The 20698-nt window shown below is 61.7% G+C and overlaps 1 protein-coding gene across 1 annotated transcript; it reads right to left on the bottom strand.

Annotated features, from left to right (window-relative positions):
- Positions 1–1644: 1644 nt before the first annotated feature.
- Positions 1645–19282, bottom strand: CERS2 (ceramide synthase 2). The gene is made up of 11 exons (XM_006274613.4): positions 19179–19282; positions 8123–8296; positions 6948–7065; positions 6481–6599; positions 5882–5939; positions 5743–5793; positions 5443–5535; positions 5096–5224; positions 4604–4710; positions 3682–3835; positions 1645–3070 (listed from the first exon to the last, which is right to left on the bottom strand). Exons 2-11 carry the CDS (start codon positions 8293–8295, stop codon positions 2942–2944), a joined length of 1131 nt encoding a protein of 376 aa, XP_006274675.1. The 5' UTR covers position 8296; positions 19179–19282; the 3' UTR covers positions 1645–2941.
- Between the last annotated feature and the right edge of the window lie 1416 nt (positions 19283–20698).

Genomic DNA, 20698 nt, shown 5'->3' on the forward strand with positions numbered 1-20698 from the left:
AGGACTAGACAGTTTCATGGAGACTAGATCCATTAAATAGCCATTAAAACAACAGGCAGAGACATTTCCTCTGGTGTCTCTAAACCAAGGACAGCAGGTGCCAGGGGGCAGAGCCCTCTAGGAGCAGCCAACCTATTCAGACACTGTCCCTCTAAAGCAGCGATTCTCAACCAGGGCTTAATGTGCCGCAGCACAAGATGCTTTCAGGGGTGCTGCTGCACACTGCCAGTACTAAGAGGCCTAGCAAACAAGTTGCATAATAACCCGAGATTGCCAATAGAAATTCCTAGTGTGAAAAGCACAGCCCTGCTGTAGGCTGAGCTCTTTGTAGCAGAACAATTGCTCTAGTGATTTGTGCACTTAAAACACGAGCAAGAACTGAGAGCTCCAAAGCAGAACCGCTGCTCCAAAGCATCTGCTTCTGCTATGGCCAGTTACTGGGTTAAATGGGCCATTGGCCTAACCCAGCACAGCTCTGCTTTAGTCACCCTCACCTGCCCCAGGTGAAGCAGAGATGCATCAGCACTGCCAATGCCCTGCCCCAGCAAGGAGTTTGTCAAGGCACAGACAGGCGCTGCTGCTGTCTCCATAGGACTCTGCTCAGGGGAGACAGGGCAAGTGCGCACGCATGTTCTAGCATCTCGCAGAGGCAGACAGCCCTGAAATCCCTGCGTTCCTGTTCCCCCCTCACTCAGGCTCAGCCATCAGGCTGTGGCAGGCAGGTACTCCATGGCACTGGGGACTCAACCTGCTTCTGGGCTAGGAGAGCCCACTCCCAACCATGCCAGCTCCCAGCCGCAGCCAGGGCCTGCTCCTGCCCCCAGCACTCACCTCCCTTTGGGTCCTTCCAGGTGAGCCAGGCAGGACCTGCATGCCAGGAACCTCCCCATGGAGCCAGCCAGGGAGATCCACAACTGTGCCCTCAGCAGTCTTGCAAGGTGCCAACTGCTGCCATTAGCCTCTCACCCAAAGCTGGGGAGCCGCCTGGCCCAGACGATCTGGGTTCCATCTGCATGAGGGCAACTGTGGCAATGAAGCCACCAGTAGCAAGAGGTCTGACAAGTTAGCAGAGACCTACGCTCGCCCTTCCAGGGGCTTCAGGAGGAACACGGGGATTTCTGCTACGGGAACACACACGCAAAGCTTGCACACGCAAATGTAGACACCCGCATACATTTGCCTTTCATGTGCGTGCATGTGCACATACATAGAATCATAGAAGTGAGTCGGATGTGACCTTGCAGGTCTTCAGGTCCGACCACCTGCCTGGGCAGGAAGAAAACTGGGCTCAAATGACCCCAGCCAGGTAGGCATCGAGCCGCTTCTTAAAGACCCCCAGAGTAGGAGCCAGCACCACTTCCCTTGGAAGTCGGTTCCAGATCCTAGCCGCCCTGACTGTGAAGTAGTTCTTACACTGCTAACACACAGGTGTCCACACACACAAATGCAAACAGGCACCCACACACAAACCCAAACACACAGCCAGCCACCACTCACACATGTAAGTGCAAGCACACAGGCACACACAGCCACCCACCACACACATATAAATGTAAACATACAAGCACCCCCCCCATCCAACACATACATGCAAACATACACACAGGCACACATGCAAATGCAAACATGCACACACACGCAGGGTCCATCTTTACACAAGTTTATTAGTTTCCATTCTAATATATTTAAACTTTAAAAAAAAAAACAAAAGAAAAAAAAAACCAAAAACCAAAAACAAAACCCATTTTGGTCTGCGGTTCAGTTACTGGTCCATTCTCCAACCCCTCTGCCCACTGCGAGGCAGAACTGGTCCCCCCCACTGCCTGGCCCCTTCGTTCCTGTCTGCACTCAGTCCTATATCAAAATAAATAGAAAAAAAACACGTCTGTTGCAAAGGTGTTTGTCCTTTGGCAGCCAGGGCAGGGCAAGGGACAGGGCGGGGACAAGAGGGCGCCGGAGGGCCTGGCTTTTAATAGATGGGGTCAGAGCCCAATTTGCTCAGCCAACGAGGGAGGCAAAGGGGTTTCTCTTCCTAAGGAAGCAGGCATCGGGAAGGGAGCCCGGACGCTCCGGCTCCCCCCACCGCTGCCTTCACTAGTGTTCTCGGCTATCCTGGCCGCCACAGCTTATAGCAGGAGGGCGACAGGCACTTGGATCCGCGAGCCGGCAGGGAGGAGGGAAACGAGGCCACGTTCCCGGCGTTCCTGCTAGGGGCAGCTGGCGGGAGGCACTTAGGTTTGGCGTTCCTGCCACCAGTGGAGAGCCCGTGGCTGACCTGGGAGCTGGGCAGAGAGCCCGGGTCTGCAACGCGGCATGGGGGTGGGAGGAGAGGCCAAAAGCCCAGCCCCGCTGCAGGCCAGACTCTAAGATCTCAGGCACGCGGAAGAAGCCGGGCGTTGGCTGCTCCGACAGCCTCGGAGCCAGGCGGCTCCACAGCTTCCCTGCAATTTCAAACGGGCCCCTCGCTGGAGCTCATACCCAGGGAGGCGAGGGGAGCCCGCTGCAGGGAGACACGCAGTGCTGGGACCCACGGCTGAGTGGGGCAAGGGGGAGCCCCCACACCAGGCTCAGGAGTGAGGGGTGGAAAAAAGGGATGTAAAGAACCAGGATTGAGAACATCTGCCTGGGCCTGATCCCCGCTGCCAGGGGGAGGCCTCGCCTGCGGGGTTGACATTAAGGCAGCTGGGTGAAGAGGAATGCAGAGGGGGGGGCAGGAGCCCCCTCCCCGCCGCCGGCCAGGCTGCACGGGGTGGGGGGGGCCACCTGGGGGCCGGTAAGGAGCCGGCTGTTCCCGCTAGCCCAGGAGGGGAGGGGGGTCTTTGCCCTACAGACCGTGGCAGGCTGGAATCGAGTCCTTGTGAAGTCTCGGGCACCTGGGACCTGTGGCACTGGGGGGTGGATGGGGCAGGGCTGGGGTGGGTGGGGGGCCAGGCCGCGCCACTCAGTCGGTCTTGCGGTGGTTGTTGTTGAGCACAGGGTGGCCGTTGGAGATTGGCCCGTTCTTTGTCACCTCCTCCTCCTCCTCACTGTTGTCTGTCTCCTCCCGGTCGCTCCGCTCGTCCTCCACCACCTGGAGAAAAGGGACGGGTGTGGGGGAACGGATTCAGGGTCAAGAGAGTCTGGGACCCAGGAGTCTAGGGGCACTGCTGTCGCTTTGGCATCTCTGTTCCCTGCAAGTCAGGACCCCCCTTCTCAAGACCCACCTACTCTTTAGCCACCCCCATGGCAGAAAAGGGACTACGTCCCACCCCCCACCCGCCACTCACCATATCTTGCATACAACGCGCTTCCCCTCCCACCCCCTGAAAACTCAGCAGCTGGAGCCTGGAGTGCAGGTTATATGCAAAGAATACAGTAAGAGCATCTCCGCCTGGGCAGCAGAACAATGAACAGGCTCTGCTCTCTCACTGCTGCTACCCAGTTACACGCTACAAGAAAGTATGGGGTGCCCCAACTTCTGCTTTTTTAAAAGCAAGGTGCGTGTTATATTCTGGGGGGGTGTATGTGAGAGAAAATACAGTAGGAAGCTTTTCTCCATTGGAGAGGCCTCCATGCCAGCCCCGTCCCCCCTCACCCTGCAGCAGCAGCTGCCATGTGACCAGTTCTGCAAGGGCGGGGCAGACTGCCCCAAGACACCCAATGCAAAGTGGGGGGGAGGGCTCCCCAACTCTGCCAACTCGCCTTTCCAGTTATGAACTTCTGGGCCATGCGGATGATGAGGTAGGCCCAGAAGACATGGAGTGTCAGCAGCACGGCCATCATGGTGTTGAAGAAGTAGTAGCCGAAGAAGGCTGGGTACAGGTCCAGGGGGTACACCACCGTGCAGTGCATGATCCTGTGGGGGGGTAGAAAAAGCAGGATGGTCACCCTGGGGTGTCCCATCCCGTCCCCTTAGCTGCCCACAGCACAGGGAAGGGGCTCCGGACATCTGCCATGGTAGGCCTGTTGCCGTGCTGCTCCAGGCCTTGGTTTTCCTATCTGTAAAATGGGCATGCATGGGCCCGCAAGCTAGAGATCATCAGCATTCATACAGCCCCCGCTTTGTTGCGGGGATGGTGAGCTACCAGCTTGCTGCCCTTTACCCCGAGCCTCACGGTGGGCTGCTCGCCTCACCCTCTTAAAGGAACCCTAAGCCCACAGCCTCAGAGGCCCCGGTGCTCTCATTCAGGTCAGGCTCTACCCTCTTGCAGGCAAAGAAGGCCAGAGCTGCCCCCAGGAGGCTCAGAGCCTGGGTATGAATAGCCCAGAGCTGGGGTGTGAGCTGAATTTCAGACCAGCCATTGGGCTGCGCAGTCAGGTTGGGGCAGAGCCCCCATCTCCTAGGGATATGGTGGAGGGGTGGGTGTTATTTCTGAGCAAGTGTAGGGGGTCCTGGAGGCGACAGGGAAGGCACAGACCGGTGTGGGGGCTCAGAAGCCAAAGCCTCAGAGGCTTCCAAGGGGATTTAGACACCTGCACAGCTTCCAGAGACAGGACTCTGCCATTTGGATAAGCCCACCCACCACATGCTTCAGGTCTGCAGGGGTCAGGAGGGAACAGACTGGGGTCCTTCCCACCCATCTCTGGGGCTGCCCCTCGCAATGGGTGCGGGGCCGGGGCTCACCAGAAAGGCAGGATGATCAGGCGGGTGACGATGAAGACGGCGGCAAAGACAATGAAGATGTTGTTGCAGGTGTTCTTCCAGCCAGCATAGTTGAACATCTTGGCAGACTGGGAGGCGAGGGGATGGGTCAGGGGACCAGGGTTCGGTCCTCAGCTGTGCTGGGACCTAGGCCCAGCCCCTTGTGACCTCACTGAAGCCGAAACCAGGACCTCCCCCCCCAACCCTGGGGCTGCACAGACCCAGTGCACCAGGTGCTGTACACGGTAAGAGATTTCCCCCCACCAGCCCAGCCCAGCCCAGCCCAGAAGATGGGAGTCGGGACTTATGGGTTCCCTGCCTGGCACTGGTGCTGTCAGACCCTCTCCACCCATCCCAGGTGCTCAGCCTTTGCCAGGAGGCAGCTGCTGGGCACGGTGTCTCCACGGCCTCGTGGCTGTGACTGACGGCTGGAGGCAGCAAGCTGGGGAACCCAAGAGTCCCAGTGGGCCATACCTCCAGCAGGTAGTCAGAGGCGTCGTGCAGGGCCATGATCAGGGTCCCCGCTCGGATGTAGTTGGCAAACCAGGAGAAGCTGATCAGGATGATGGTTGCCACGTGGTGGATGACCTGCTCTTTGAAGTCCTGCCATAAAGGGAGAGGGTTAAATCCTGCCAAGCCTTGCACCACCAGGGGGACCCAGGAGGGGGTTCTGGACCCCGGCCTGGCTCCTGTCCCACCCCAGCACAAGGTGGGAGTATCAGACAGCACCAGCCATAGGGTGGGGCTGGTTTGGGGGGGCTGGCAGGGCCAGCCAGGAGCTGCCAGATCTCAGCCCCCTGCCCCGGATCGAGGTCCCCTACCTTGCGCTTAACGTCGGAGGCGATGCTGAAGAGCAGGGACCAGTAGAAGGACAGCTCAATCATGTAGTACCAGTATTGGGAGGGCAGCATGCTCTGCAAAGCCAAGGGGGCTGGGCTGAGCCAGGCCTGGGTCCCCCGCCACCCCAGTTTGTGACCCTGTGGTCGTGTGTCCTATACCCTGCACTGCTCCATCCCATGGGGATTCCCCAGCTGTATCCCAGAGCAGGGCAACTCCTGTGGTCCTGTAGGCACTCACCTGGATGGGGTGGGGAGTATGGGGGCCGTCCTGCGGGCACTCACCTGGATGGGGTAGCCTTTCCACACTTCCCGCAGGTCGTAGAACCAGGGTTTCTGCCAGGAGAGAAGCAGAGACCGAGGTTGGCGCACAGCTCTGCCAGGCTGTGGGGGCCAGGGGCGAGGGGGGCAGGGTCCTACTTACATCCACTATGACGGCCATGCCAGCAATGAAAGCAAGAAGGTAAAAGGTGAATCGCCAACTGGAAGAAGGAAGCAGACAGTGCTCAGACCTGCACTAGTCAGGGGGGAAAACAGGACCCTAGGAAAGTCCCCACCCAGGAGCAGAGCCTGGAGCCGGAGGCAGTGCTGACTTGGACATCCCTGGTGCCATTTGCTCCCTATGGGGGCTCAGCCCAGGCTGTAGGGGCTGATGTGGGGCAGGGAGAAAAGTGCTGGGGCCCATGGGTGCTTCCTTCCCTCCCTGACCCCCCTGGAGCTAGGGGCTGGGAGCCAGGACTCCTGGGTTCTCTCCCCAGGTCGGGGAGGGCTGCAGGGCAGGAGCAGGAGAGCCAGGACTCCTGGGCTCTTTCTCCGGCTCCACTCCCACTGCCTTCTTCTGTCTCCACCCCTCCCCATGCCTCAGTTTCCCAGCAGGGCCAGGCCCTTCTCCAAGATGCTGAGAAAGTTATGCCCTGCCATGCCCCAAGGGCTGGTACTGGGAGGGCTCCAGGCAGCTCCCTGCCCACCCCCGCAGCCCAGCTGGGCCCCTCACCCCCCCACAACCACCGGCCCGGCTCCTACCTGGCTTCCCGGAACTTCTTGAGCAGGCTGGGCCGGTCCTGGTTGCGCCGGCGCCGGAACCAGCGCTCCACCTGCCGCATCGAGCAGCCGCTGCTCTTGGCCAGCAGCTCCACATCCGTCTAGCGGGGGGAGACCCCAGTGGCTTATCATCCGTCTGTCCGGCCGCTGGGGCCAACTCGGAGCCCCGGGGGCCATGTCTGAGCCCCAATTTTTTGGGTGAAACCAGAACCTGCCCCCCCACATCAGTGCCCCTCACTCCCAACCCATAGCCCCCTGCCCCCTCTCATAATCAGGACCAGCACAGGGGTCCTGCAGTGCCCAACTGCCCGGGCACTGGGCCCCTTACCTCCCCTCCTTCCCAGGGCTTCACTACATGTGGAGACCCCCAAGTCAGACCCCCCCAGGGGCTCAGGGAGGTGGGAGGGACCCTAGCTTGCTCCCCCAGGGCCAGCAGGGGCCCCTCGTACCTGCTTGGGGTGCTTGGAGGCCGTGACGTAAAACTGCTCCAGAGTGGGGTTGGGGCTGGCTTTCAACCGCACCTTCTCCTTGACGTTCAAGAGTCCGGCCAATGGGGTGGCCACGTACCTGGGGGGTTGGGGGAGGTTAGACGTCCACATGGCTGCCCCCCACCCCTGGAGAACAAGGAGCTCCTGCTCCCTTCGGTGGCAACGTGGCCTAGTGAAGAGTGCCCTGGACACCTGGGGTCCAAACTTGGGAGTGTCACTGCCACTGCCCCATGCTTCAGATCCCCCATGGCAGCACGGGGCACGGAGCCCCCCTGGGGAGCGCTCAGCGACCTGCCAGCAGGCCCCTCATCCCCCCCAGCCCTGAAATCACCCATGACAAGGGATCTCTGCAGCCGCCCCCAACTGGGACTAGCTCCTGGGAGCAACTGGGAAGAAGTCACGGAGGCCACCAGGGTGGGGGCAGGAGGGGGAAGGATCAGGGAGTTACCCCAGGGCAGATCATGTGCACTTGCCCCAGGGTCACTGATATCTACCCCAATCCTGGGGTGGGGGGCAGTCAGACAAGACCAGCTGGGGCTCATCTGCTTGCGACAGGCTTTACCCCAGGGTACTGCTCTCACCCCTGCCGCAGCGGGCCCAATCCTGGCTGGGAGTGATGGGGGGCACCAGGAACGCCCCCCAAAACCAGCTGTTCTCAGTCTACGGAGCAGGCAGAGCTCCCAGCGGGCTCCTCCCCCCCCGCAGTGCCCTGCCGTGGGTGCCCAACAAAGCCAGTCTGTGCCTGTGGCGACATGCTGGCCCCCCGGCACCGCCACCACCACTGGGAGGCACAAAGCGCCCCATTGTGCTGCCCGCGGCCCGGCCCTGCCCCCATGCGGGCTGGGGGGGTGGACTGCAGCTCAGCCCAGGGCTCAGGGCAGCCTGGGGATGGGAGGAAGAGGGGGTCCGCTGGTCTGGGGGGGTTCAGGACACCTGAGCTCGTAACCTGGCTTAGTGGGGTGGAGCAGGGGAGTGGAGCCCGGTCGCCTGGGTCCCATCCCCAGCTCAAAGGCAGGGGGAGGGCTCATGGGGACCCTGGACACCTGGTGCCTGGTACAGCCCGGCTCCTACCGCACCCCCAGATGGGTCCACAGGGCACCCAGCAGCTGAACCCCCCCTCCCTGCCCCATACTTACATCTCAAAGAGGTGCCGGACGAGGAGGAAGAGGAAGGCGAGGGGCAGGATGATGTACAGGTCGGCCGCCTTGGCGTAGACCCGGCCATCGCGGTCCTCCAGGTCGGCCCATGTCAGGTTGGCCGGCAGCCACAGCCGGTCCCACCAGAAGCAGTTGTACAGCGTCTGCAACATCCTGCGGGACAGCGCGGGGTCAGCCGCGCCCCAGCCCCCCGGCCCGGCCTCGATACCCCTCAGCCCCAGCCCCCAGCCCCACCTGTCCCCAGCCGTGGCATGGAGGTGCACAGCCGCGGCGAGACCCGCCAGCCCCATCCCCGTCCCCCAGGCGGCCGCCTGCCCGCCCGCACCCCCGCCCGCACCCCCGCCCCGCCCCGCCCTGGCCGGAACACTGCGGCCGTTCGAAGCCGGTGACCGTTTGGGACAGGAAGTGGGGGGCGGGGCCGGCGAGGCTCTGCACCAATGGGGAAGGAGGCGAGGCCTTCGGGACTGGGTGCGAGGAGATGCCCCGGCCCCTCGGAGGCGCGACCCAGGGCCCCTGCACCCCGTTTCACTCCTCTCCTGTTGGTGCCTCGGTTCCCGCCCGATCGGAGGGGGCAGCTCGTGGCACCGAGGGGCCACGTTCCCCTTGGGGTCCCCGCACTCGCTGGCATCAGAGGCTGGGAGCCAGCACGCGCCCCCTGGCTCCACGCTGCCCCGTCCTGGCAGGGCCCGCGGGAGAAGCAATCAAGGCATCGGCCAGCGCAGCGCGGGGGCACCGGGGCCAGGGCCCGACAGCACCGGGAGGGAAGGCGGCTGCACGTGGCTGGGACGAGCGCCCGGCCTCCCCGCAGCTCAATGGAGGCATTGAGACGCCGGCAGCTGGAGCCGGGCCGGGGGCTCGGCCGGCTGCACCCACGGACACCCTGGCTGCCCAGAGCCCAATGGGGTCCAGCCAGGGAAGAAGGATGCTCCTGTAGCCCACAGCCACCCACCGGCCTCACCGAGGTCGGCCTCGTCCGGCGAGGCCTGGGTGAGGGCAACCTGGTCCCCGCACAGCCCCGGCCCCATGCGCCCGGGCGCTGATGGCCCCCAGCTCCAGCCCTTTTGGGCCCCAGGGGGTTCGTCAGCTCGCGCCGGGTACTGTTCATCCCTCCCAGGTGGAAATGGGCAGGGTGGCAGCCCCGAAGCGGAGCCAGGCGTGTGCTGCGGATCCTCCCTCCGCCAACGCCGCGTGCCGCAGCACAGCCCCGGGTAGCCACACCCCTGGCGTGGGCGGAGAGGCTTCATGGCAGACGCGCCCTGGGGTCTCTTGGCAGGGCAGGAGCTGCAGGCGCCTCAGGGGCTGGAGGATTATTGTAGAGCAGCGGGATGGAGAGACACAGACGTGGGAGGGGAAAAAAACAATTAAAAAATAAAAATCAAGTGCCTGGGGCCCCACAGAGCCTTCCTCAGATCCACCCGTGGATCAGATGGGCACCCCAGGCATCGCAGTCTCCGCACGGCTACAGGTTCAACCCATCACGCCCCCAGTGTGGACAATGCTTGCAGCCGGGCAGACCCCCGACGCCGGCTGGGCAAGCAAGTTTGCTGTGCCCGGGAGATGCCGGCGCGTGGCTGGGAGAGGATCTGAGCGCAGGAGCAGCATGCGGAGCCAGAGACCTCGGGGGTGGTATCACTTGCTGGGACAGAGTCAGACTCCTGAAAGAAAGGACCGTCCCGGCTGCCGCTGGTCCTCTCTGTGCCAGGACAGGTGCCATTAGCACTGGTACTTAGGCTACAGAGGTCACAGCTTCATGCCAGGAGAAGCCCAAAACAAAGCGCAAGCATACAGACACCCGGGCCCGTTGTCCCAGGACAAGGAGCACTAACTGTCTGCCTCGGGATACTGCAAAATGCTCTTACCCCTTCTCAGGGTTTCCTGCCTCTGGATAGTGCTATGAAACACCAGTCTACAACCTGGCTCACGTCCTGCCAGAGATTTGTCCCCCCTGCGCTGCTCACAGCCCAGCGCCAGCATCTCACCAGAGCATCATGGCCTCCGGGTCCAAGAGGTGCAAGCCTCCTCCCCAGCTGGGAGCATCCACACGTCACCCCCAGCCTCCTCATCCTCCTGGCTGGCAACCAGCCCCTTCCCCTACCAGAAAGGCTCCCAAATCCCCACATCGACAAAGGGAAGCAGCCCAGGGTGGCGTTAGCAGCCCTGATCCAGATGGAGATGGGAGACCGGAACATGGCCTCCCAGCCGGTGCAAACCCCAGAGAGTCTAGACTGGGAGCACTGGGTGTGAGCATGTGTACACACACATGCAGGCTGGCTGGATTAGGACATGGCCCGTGTCAGGGCTTGTCTCAAATATCAACCCTGGAAAACAAAACACCCCTGGGTGACCATTAAGAGAGAGGTCCGGATGGCAGCTTGGGAACAGGACCCAGGAGTCTGGCTGTCTGGGCTGCAGCTGCCCCTGGCTCTGTGGCAGTGGCGGCCTGCAGGCTGTATCACACACGTTTCACACACACGCACACAGAGGAGGGGAGGTGACAGGGCTGGATAGGGGCGATTCACTGGCAGCCCAGGGACCATGGATCAGGACACCCAGCTCTGCCCCAAAAACGGGCCGGGATCCTAAAAGCCAACTCCCACTTTCCTTCTGCTCCCTCTGCGCCATGCCCAGGGGGCAGGGAGCAGAGCACTGGGCTGGGGCCAGGCAGGCACATGAAAAGCCCCCATCCCCACCTCACCCCACCAGGCAGCTGGAAGCCCCGAGATCCTGGGCCCGAGACCCCCATCGCTGCCCATGGGGTGGATGCTCTGGATGCCTCCAGCACCCCCAGAAGCTGGGTCCTATGGCCATACCCCCATGAGCTGCGGCCCCAGACCCTCCCCCCCACCTCCAAGCCCCATGGACTGGGCTGGCCTCCGTGTACAGACTTTGCCCCTGCTCCGGTCCACTGAGTCAGGGTGGGGACACAGTTGGCAAGGGGGCTCCACAACCCAGCACAGTCCCTGCCTACCCAGACCAGGCCTGGGCCGAAGCTTTGGGGTCCTGGCCTGGCTCAGCTGCACCCTCTCTCGTGCATGGGCCAGGCGCCAGCCCTTGGCATGGGAGACGCACCCACTCAAACCCAGAACCCCAGCGCCATGGTCCCTGGTAGAGCTCAGGGCTGGTTTGGGCACAGCCAGGGTTAGGGCCTGCCAGGCAGGTGCCTACAAGGTCAGTGGAGGAGAAGCTGGGAGGGATCAGGACGCACTGTGGCTGGGCACCGCTCCCCTCCCCGCCACCAGCAGGACAGCCAGCCAAGCAGGCCCGTATCCCACCACTAACACCACAGCCCACCCATCCACGCCTGCCCCCTCCAGCTGGCTGGTCTGAACCCCCAAACCAGCCCCCAACCCAGATGGCTCAGGCTCCAACTCTGCTACACTCAGCCTGGTGCCAGGTGCTCCCAAAGGCACATGCGCATCTGCTGCCATGCCCAGGCCTGGCCGACGGTCGCTAAGAGACGCCACCATGTCCCTAGTAGCCACGGTGCCAGCATGGGACCAAGTCCCCCAGTAGCACCCCCCTGACTAAGATCAGGTCGCCCCACAGTGCTAGGTGCTCCACAGACCCAGGACAAGAGATGGGCAAGACTGGAGCCTCCCCTAGGCTGCTGCAGAGATATGGGGAAAAATTCAACCTGTGCCTCAGAGCAGGGAACACGGGATGGCAAAACCCCCTGGAGGCTGCCCCATTTCCCAGCCCACCCTAAAATGCAACCGCCTCTGGGTGGGAGCAGGGCAGTTGCTGCCATGGAGATGGGATCTAGGGAAGGGTTCGGGGGGGTGGCACAGAGCCCCCCTGACCCTGGGCATCACGATGCAGCCGGGACTCCAGACGCTGCTAGCAGAGGGGACAGGGAGGGGGACCCTTGGCCGTGCCCTGTTCCCTTGAACTACCATCTCCTGGAGCATCCAGCTCCTCCACTTCACTCACCCAGACACGCCAGCACCTTGCAGTTGAGCAATCCTGGCCTGCTAGCTGGGCCCGAGCTCCAGGACTTTGCCCCCGGCCCAGAGTGTCACAGAGATGATTAACGGACAACCCGACTCTGGGCAAGGAAGGAAGGGGGAAGGGTCCAGGATTATCTCAGGGCCTCGATCACCCGGTCTGGCTCCTCCACCTGCCTCCTGCCATGACCCAGGGGAGGGGGATTCCCAGGGCTCCCAACACCAGAGGTGCCAGACCTGCCCATCTGCAGCTCAACCCAGGGGCAGACCCAGCCCTGGTATAATCCATGCCCAGCATGGAGCAGAGGGGCAGGGATCAGAGCCGGTCAGTCTCACGGGAGGAAACCCCTGGTTTGCAGCTGGCCCTATACAGTAGGGCTTCCCCCACCTAGCCTTAAATTCCCATCTCCTGGAGTCAGGGGAGAAGTCCCAGCCTCCACAGCTGCAGAAGATGGGGTGAAAAAAGAGAAGCCGGGAGCCGAGATCTGACAGCTGAGGCTGTGACAACTTGTGACCATAGTGGATCAGCACAGAAAGGGGAGCGGGGGGTCTTGTAACCCACCCCCCTGTGGCTTCATATACAAGCCTGACACTTTTGAGTCCCAGGGAATGACTGACATGCAAGCGACTGAAGACGCTCTCCAGATGACTAGGATTGGGGGGAGGGAGCACAAGGCAGCAAAGTCCCTTGGGGTTTGTACGGTGCCTGGTGCGAGGGGACCCAGAGCCATTCAAGCAGCACGAGGCTGCATGCTCGGGAAGGGGACGAGCTGTCCCCAGGGCAGGGAGCCTGTACTCAACCCCGTGTCTGACTGTCACCGCCCGGGTCAGAGAGGGCTCCCACGACCGCCCAGACTGGGCCTGGTGCAGACTCCCATCCCCTTCCCCTGACCCACGGGCAACCAGGGAAGGTTGAAGCACCAAGGAGACATGGAAACCCTCTGCCTTCCTGCTCCAATGCAGCCGGGCTCGTTGGGGAGCCCCCAGCCCGATCCACACGGCCCCCTGGGATGGTGGCGCCTGGCGCTGTATGCTCACCTCCACCCAGTCCCTGGCACCCAACCTCCTCACCCCCTAAAGCCCACACACTGGGGTCAGCACCTCCAGTCTCACACAGGGGGGAAACTGAGGGAGGGGAGTACTTATCCTGCTCAGGGGCAATAAACTTTTTTTTTTTTTGAGGGAGGGGGAAGGGGGGGGGGAACTGCCCTCCAAGGGGGCTGGAGCCCAGGCTGGAGTGGGAATCAAGGGGCGAGTGCCCAGCATGGCAGCACAGCTGAGTGGATGCTGGGCAGGGGGAAGGATTAGCAGGGCCCTATGCTTGTGCCCCCCCACCTCAGGTGTGAGATACCAAAACCTGGAAGCGCCAGGCCTGGCAGAGGGGGCGGAGAAGGAAGGGGCCGGGCCCAGGCCAGGCAAGTCCCTCCCAGGCGGGCAGTGCCTGGCGTGGGGCTCGCCACCCCCCTCACCAGGCGGAAGAGGGAAGCAGATCATCTGACCAAACAGGCTCGGGCAGGAACTCAGACAAGCCCCAAATGGCTCAGGTTCCAGCCGGGCGCTGGGACTAGGGGCACCCGCCTGATCCCCAATGGCGGAGGGGCCCCAACCCACCCCCAGCGGCTGCTGCCTGCACTCTAGCAGGGAAGCTCACAGCCCAGGCCTGACCACCCCCTCTGCCCAAACACCCTGCAGCTCTGACAGTCGTCCCATGCCACTGATCACAACCCCACAAAGGAGGAAGGGCCCCCTGCATCCATTATACAGATGGGAAAACTGAGGCAAGACACCTGGATTCCACCGCTGCCTTGGGCGGTCAATTCCCCTCCTCATACCTTAGTTGCCCCCACCCAATCACCACCTGGGACAGGGGCCATTTCACTGTCACAAAGGTACAGCCCCACTCTCTGTGGGGGATGGGACCTGTTCCCCCGCAGGACCCCGACTCCGGGGTGCTGGAAGCAGCCAAAATCGACCCCTGCTGCCAAAGCCCAAGGCCAGTGGCCATGATGCGGATACACAACAGGCCGGGGCAATCAATATTTCCCTTCAGGAGCAGGCTGGCCCAGAGCACCGCGCCCCAGCAGCCCTGCCAGACCTAATATTAGCTCATCTACTTGAAGAAGTAGCAGTTTCTATTTGCCTTCATCCCCTCCTCCTCTTCAGGCAGACAAAGCAGCTCTGTTGGGCTCCCACTCCAGGCCCTAGTCACAGAGCCAGGGCAGTGGGCAGGGCTGTCCCTGCCAGAGAAGGGGCCCAGGGTGAATCTTGGGGCTTTTAAAGGGCTGGGGGGTGCCCACTGGGCATTTAAAAAGGTCTCAAGCCCTTCATGCTGGCCTGCAAGTTACAGTCAGGGGAGCACACGGTCTCTGTGGCATGATGGTGTCCGTGGCACGTTCATCCAGCGCCTGGCACTACCCAGTGGCACGGGGAAGGGCGAAGCAACCGGCCTGAAGCCGGCTGCAAGCGTGGAACCCAGGAGTCCTGTCGGCCTCCGCTAGCTGTAACCACTGTGCCACGCTCCCTGCTGCCTTCACAGGACAGGGGGCTGTCGGAGCTTCCCTGCACCCTACCAGGAGGGTTTAACATGGCATCTGTCCCCTAAGATACCTGAGGAGGGGTCACCACCTCCTCCCCAGACACCAGCTGAGCTGCTGCATGCAGCCTAGGAGATCTGGACACCTACTTCCTATAGATCAATGTAGGAGCCAGTGGCAACCCCTGAAGCATCCCAATCGGGGTGAAGCAACACAGCCCCCTAGCACAGCATAGCTGTGGGCCCAAGAGGGCTGGGGCTGTAGCGGCTGCAGAGAGCGAGTAGCAAGCCCAGTTTACTCTCCCGTCATGGGAAGGGGCTTTGACCCCCCCCCACATTTTTACCCAGGGGATCTTGCATCAGGGCCAGGCAGGAATCCCAGAGCAGAGGTATCAGCTGGGTCATGCAAGGATTAATGAATGCTACCACCTGGGCAAGAGGTGGGCCAGACGCCCCATGGCACCCACCCACACAGCCCCGATGAACCCCAAGCCTGGCGCGGGGGGGCCAGCCCTGATGAACCCCGAGCCTGGCGCAGGGAGGCAATGAGTTTGCTGCCTTGCATGGAAGGAGAGGGTCTATCCCATGTGCCACTTCTTGCCCTGCAGTACATGCAGCCCCTAGCACATGGCACCCCCTAGGCATGCCCACCCCCCCCTTTCAGGAATGGCGCGTGGTCAGACTCTCTTAGGGGCACCCAGACAGGGTCCTGCCACACCCCCCCCGCAGGCCTAGGTATTAGACGAACATACCCCATATCTCCCAGTCCCGAGCCGCAAGCCACGCCAGGGCGGCCACTGTGAGACACAAGTGGCAAGTGACAGATCAGAGAGGAGACAGGCAGCAGTGGCAGGTGGGGCAGGGAGCAAAAAGCAGAGCAACAGATCAGACAGGGAACAGAGGGCAGGGGCAAGAAAGGAGAGCAGCCAGGGGGCACAGGGCAAGAAGCAGAAACCAGAACAACAAATCAAAAAGGGAGCAGAGATCAGAAACCAGAGCAACTGATGGGGTGAGGGCCACAGGGCAGAAAGCAGAGCAACAGATCAGACAGAAGGCAAAGCAGCTGATGGGGCAGGGAACAGAAAGAAGATCAGCAGATGGGGCTGGGAAAAGGGATCGCAGTGGTAGCTGGGGAGGAGACAGGGCTGGTTTGCCCCTACCCTCAGCTAAGCCCCGGGCTCGTCTGCAAACCAAGAGCCTTGGACGATTCCCAGCAAACGGAGACACGCAGCACCGGAGGAGCTCCCCGGCCTGGACCCCCAGTGCGCCCAGATGGGCCAGGGCTCAGCTGGGGCATGGTGCCAGCGCCTGCCCCAGTGCCAGGAGCTCACTGGGGGATGAACCCACATGCCCACTGCCCTGTGCTTGGCTCCTAACTGCCCAACTCAGGGTCCAACAGCAGGGCAACGCAGGGAGCAGGACCCAGGGTGCCAGACAGCTTGGGGGGATGCACGTGCTGCACCCGGCAGACTGAGACAGGCTGGGGTGGGCGCATCTCCTGGCATTGCCATCCCGTGCAGATAACCGTGCAAAGCAGGCTTCGGCCTAGGCCACGCCAACCCACCCCAGCCTGGAGGAGACCCCCAGGGACAAGCAAGCTGGGCCAGGCCCCCCCACAAGCTCCTTCCCCTCTCACCCGCCCAGGCAGAGCCCCACAAACAGCAGCAGTTACTCTGAGAAAAAGGCTTCGTTGCTCCCCTGCTTCCAAGATCACCTAGAGACTGTATTTTAATTAAAGTTGCTTAATTAACCCCAAGGAAAACTGACATCAGCCGCCTCACACTAATTACAAGTGTGGGAGATCCCACAACCCTGCCCATCCGAACCCACTGCTGGGAAGGGCTTTAAAATGAAGAGGCCTGGGGGGATTTCATCCCACAATCAAAAGCAGGGTGCCGTTAGCAGCTGCGCCAAAGTGAAACACAAATGCCGCCCACCTGTGGGAACCCGGCTCCCAGCAGGCGCAGCCCATGGGAGATAAGGATGGAGCCCAGCTGGATCCAATGATTCAGCCATGGGAGCCAGGTCCAGTGCCAGCAACACGCCAGGTCCTGTCTCGTTCCTCACATGGCAGCCCCAGCGTAGCATGTATGTACACATGCACATGAACCCTGGTGGAACAAGGAGCCCGTAAGGCCATTGGGCCCAGGCCACTATTGTCATCCCGGCTCCATGCAGCCGCGTTCGGGATCATCTCAGTGCTTTCAGCTCGCGCTACGGCAGCAGGGGAAGCGCATGCCTCTGCCAGTCCCCAGCTACCAGGTTTCTCCATTGCGCCAGGAGGCCAGGGTAAGCAGAGGGGAGACGGGGAATCCGAAAACCAAGAGCCCTTGGGTTTCGCCAGCATCAGAAGCAAGCTCCGGGCCCAAGAAGTCAATGATATGCCATCATATGCACTACAGGAGCATTACCCCACAGACGTGTGCGCTCAGGTTAGTCTACAAGGTGCCAACCTACCCTGACTTCTACTCAAGCCACTACTTATGTCTTTTCCCACCTCCCCTCCTCCAAAACCAAGGCAGAAACAAGCCAGGCAGAGCAGCTGCATAAGTAGGAGCAGGTCTCCCAATACCCCCTGCCTCTCAATTAGAGGACAGGTAGGGGCTGCACTGAGCTGCTGTCATCCCCCACATCCACCCTCCTCCCTTGCCGGATCTCAGCAACTCCGCTCCGCTCCCAGCTGGAGGATGACCGAGGTTTTCCGACCGAGGTTTTCCGAGCAATTCTGGAAACCGAGCGCAGAGAGGGCTTGGGTTTCAGGAAGTGCTGAGCGCCCGCCCCAAAAAACGCCCCCCGGCTCTTTCAATGACCCAAATGCTCAACACGGGGCCACGGGACACGCAACCTGAGGGGAATCTAACCATCCCCGTGGGCCACAGGGGGCACTGGAAAGTGGAAGCATTGCACACACACGTCATGTTGGGGGCCTGGATATTTTCCCTCCCAACATGAATTAGGGTATACATCCCCCGCCAATCCACGTTTCATCTGGACAGAAATCAAAGCCAAGCTGGGGTAACAAGAGCTGCCTGTGGGCTCTTCGTATCCAGCCAAACAGGTCCTGCTCAGGCTGGGGGGCAGCTGGTCAACCCCGCCATGCTGCCCAATGACCTGTAAAGCCCATGGCCTGGGGCCACGGCCTCATGGCTAGTAGGGGACAGAGGCTACCTCTAGGCTGAGAGCTCTTATCAGCCCACCAGGAACAACAAGCCAGTGGGTAAAAGAGGCTGCACAGCACCAGCCCCCCTGCATTGCCCCTTGCGCCCCATCACAGCAACCAGGGAGAGAAAAGCAGAGGCCAGGCCTTGGTTGGGGCCACGTGTGTTTGGTTCGGGCAGCATCAGCTGTGAGAGGACCCCCATCTCCTCCCTGCTCTCGGTGGCGCGGTGAACAAGTCTGGCGGCTCAGCCCCCTCCTGCAAACGTGGGCACAAATTGGATGGGCCCTGGGGGCCACCCCCCCGCCCCAAGCGTGGCCTGACAGATCCCACCAGCACAGGCACCTTGGGCTCTCTCCAGCACCCGGGTTAATCACCCCAGGGGTCTCCAACCCCTCAGCGCCCTCCCTGCCCCCTGCACCATGCAGCGATGTGTTCATGTGGAGGGGAAACCAAGGCAGGTGGACAGCAACTAAAAGACTTGCCCCAGGGGCAGTCAGACAGAGGAAGGGAACCAAGCCTGGCACTTCAAGCCCGTCCTGCCCTCACCCCACACCCCGGGATAGAAACAGCAGTAACACCACTCGGCATGTCACCCCTTGGCTCCAGCCCAGCCAGCTCCTAAATCTTCTCTGCCTGGAGACCCCAGAGACCAGGGGGGCTCCGTCCAGGAGGCTGGGAGCGGGACCTCACCCACGCCCTGGGGGCGCTGAGAGCTGGGGCAGGAGGTGCCCACAGGGCCCAGCCTGGCACATCGAGAGGCAGACACCCCCAGACGAGCCCCGCGGAGCATCCCCCGGCCAGGGGGCAGGATCCCTGCTCCCCCTGCCCACGTGGCCCCTTTGCACCCTCCAGGCCTGTTGCATCCCCCCCGCCCCTGAGGCCCAGCCGACCCCTCCAGCCCCAGAGAAACCTGGGGGGAACAAAAAAGTTGCTTAGGAAGAAAGGAAAAAAAAAACAACCCCAAAAACAAGGGAAAAAAATTTAAGTCCCGGCTTCCCCCCACCCCTCCCCCAGCCCCGTGCACGGGGTGGGGGGCGATGCAGAGCCATGTCCCCCGGGGGATCTCCTAGCCCAGCGTGCACAAGGCGGGCGCCATCAAAGCAGCAACCCCCACCCCCGCCTCCACCTTCCCTCCCTGGGGAGTTTCTTGCAAAGAAAATGAAGCCCCTCCCGGGGGCACGGCGTGAGGCAATGCCCGGGGGGGCAGGAGCAGCCCCCCGCGCCCAAAGTTTGCAAAGTCGGATGGGGGCGGGGGACGCGAGCGCCTGCCCCGCCCGGCGCCGCATGGGGGGGACACGCATTGCGACCCCCGCTCCCCCCCATGCACCAGCCTGGTCAGTGTCCCCCGGCTGAAACTGACCCGCCCTGGTCAGTTGCACCCGGCCCCGCGGTACTCACTCCGGAGCGGCTCCGGCGCGGCTCGCGGCCCGTCTGCGCCTCGCCTCGCCTCGCCTCGGCCCGGCTCGGCTCGGCTCTGCCGCGCCCCGCTCCGCCCCGGGCAGCGTCACGGCCACGCCCCGCGCGCCCGGCCCCGCGCCCCGCGCCGCCGCCGCCCGCCCCGATCCAAACCTGAGCAATCGAGGGCGGAGCGGCGGATGCGGCGCGGGCAGACGGGCAGTGCCGCGGGGTAAGCGCCGGGGAGACAGGGATGCGAGTGGAGACGGAAGTAGGTAGATCTAGGACTAAACAGAGTGGAAGGGATGGACGGAGGGGTAGTTAGGTAGGTAGGGGGCAAATCGGTAGGTAGATATGTATAGGAATAGATAGATATGTTTTGATATAGATGAATGTATATGGAAGTAGGTACGTAGATAGAGGACTAGATAGAGTGGAAGGGATGGATGGAGGGCTAGGTAGGTATGTATAGGAATAGGTAGATGTAGATGAGGCTGTATGGATACGTGGAAGTAGGTAGGTAGATATAGGAATAAATAGAGTGGTATGGATGGGGGATAGAGGGGATGGATAAATAGGTAGGTGGGTAGATAGGTAAGTAGGGTAGGTAGATATGTATAGGAATAGATGGATAGGTACGTTTTGATATAGATGAGTGTACGTGGATGTATGGAAGTGTGTAGGTAGGTAAATAAGTAGGTCGGTAGATATGTATAGCAATAAATGCAGGGAGGGATGGAGGTCTGAGGCATAAATAGAGGGATGGGTATGGAGGGAGAGAAGGACGAAGAGATAAATAGGTAGGCAGGTAGGTAGATATGTATAGGACTAAATAGAGTGGTATAAAATACATAGATATTGTGTGGGGATGGATGGCGAGAGCTCCCCTTTCTACCAAAGGAGATTCACTGCCTTATCCCTGAGCCAAGCCAGCGAACCTGCCACCTCCCAGAAAGCCCTGTGCCCCCGACCCAATCTCCCGTAGCCAGGAAAGCCAGGCCGTGCCCCCTCAGCCCTGTCCAGTGCAGCTGGTCAGAGCCCCTGGCACGTGCTGCCAGCATGTCTAGCAGCCCTGGCTGCTGCGGGGTGCCTGAGCACACAAGCACAGGCCCCAGGGCAGGCGGCTGCCAACCCGGGCTCATGGCTCCTCGTGGCATTAGGACCCAGAGCATGGCTGGTTGGGGAGGGCTGGACACCCAGAGCCCCAGGGAAAGGCTCTGGAAGCTGTTGCTTGAACCCTGAGAACCAGGCAGGCCTCATCAGGACCCCCGAGGGCCATCCACCCCTTTCACACCCAGGTCCTCGGTGCACAGGGCACGTCCCGTCCTGGTGGGGCTAGGGAAGATCATGCTGTGCCTGGAGACTGGAGACAGCCGAAGTCCATCCATGGTGCTAGGCCAAGCTCAGACACCTGCTGCCTCCATGCTACCAATCTCAGGCTAGTTTCTGCCTGTTCCCAGCTGGAAGTAGCTGCCTCCCCTTATGCAATCTGGGCAGGGGCAGTGGAGGTGGGTGGGATGAAC

The sequence above is a fragment of the Alligator mississippiensis genome, chromosome 15 (assembly GCF_030867095.1).
Source record: "Alligator mississippiensis isolate rAllMis1 chromosome 15, rAllMis1, whole genome shotgun sequence".
NCBI lineage: Eukaryota > Metazoa > Chordata > Crocodylia > Alligatoridae > Alligator > Alligator mississippiensis.

Bases quoted from the DNA above. Each gene is read 5' to 3' on its own strand.
- CERS2 (XM_006274613.4), bottom strand. From the start codon at position 8,295: ATGTTGCAGACGCTGTACAACTGCTTCTGGTGGGACCGGCTGTGGCTG. The intron at 6,600-6,947 runs GTACGAGGGGCC...TCCCCCCGCTAG, and splicing joins CCTCCAAGCACCCCAAGCAG to ACGGATGTGGAGCTGCTGGC. The intron at 4,711-5,095 runs GTATGGCCCACT...CTCGCCTCCCAG, and splicing joins CCTCTGACTACCTGCTGGAG to TCTGCCAAGATGTTCAACTA.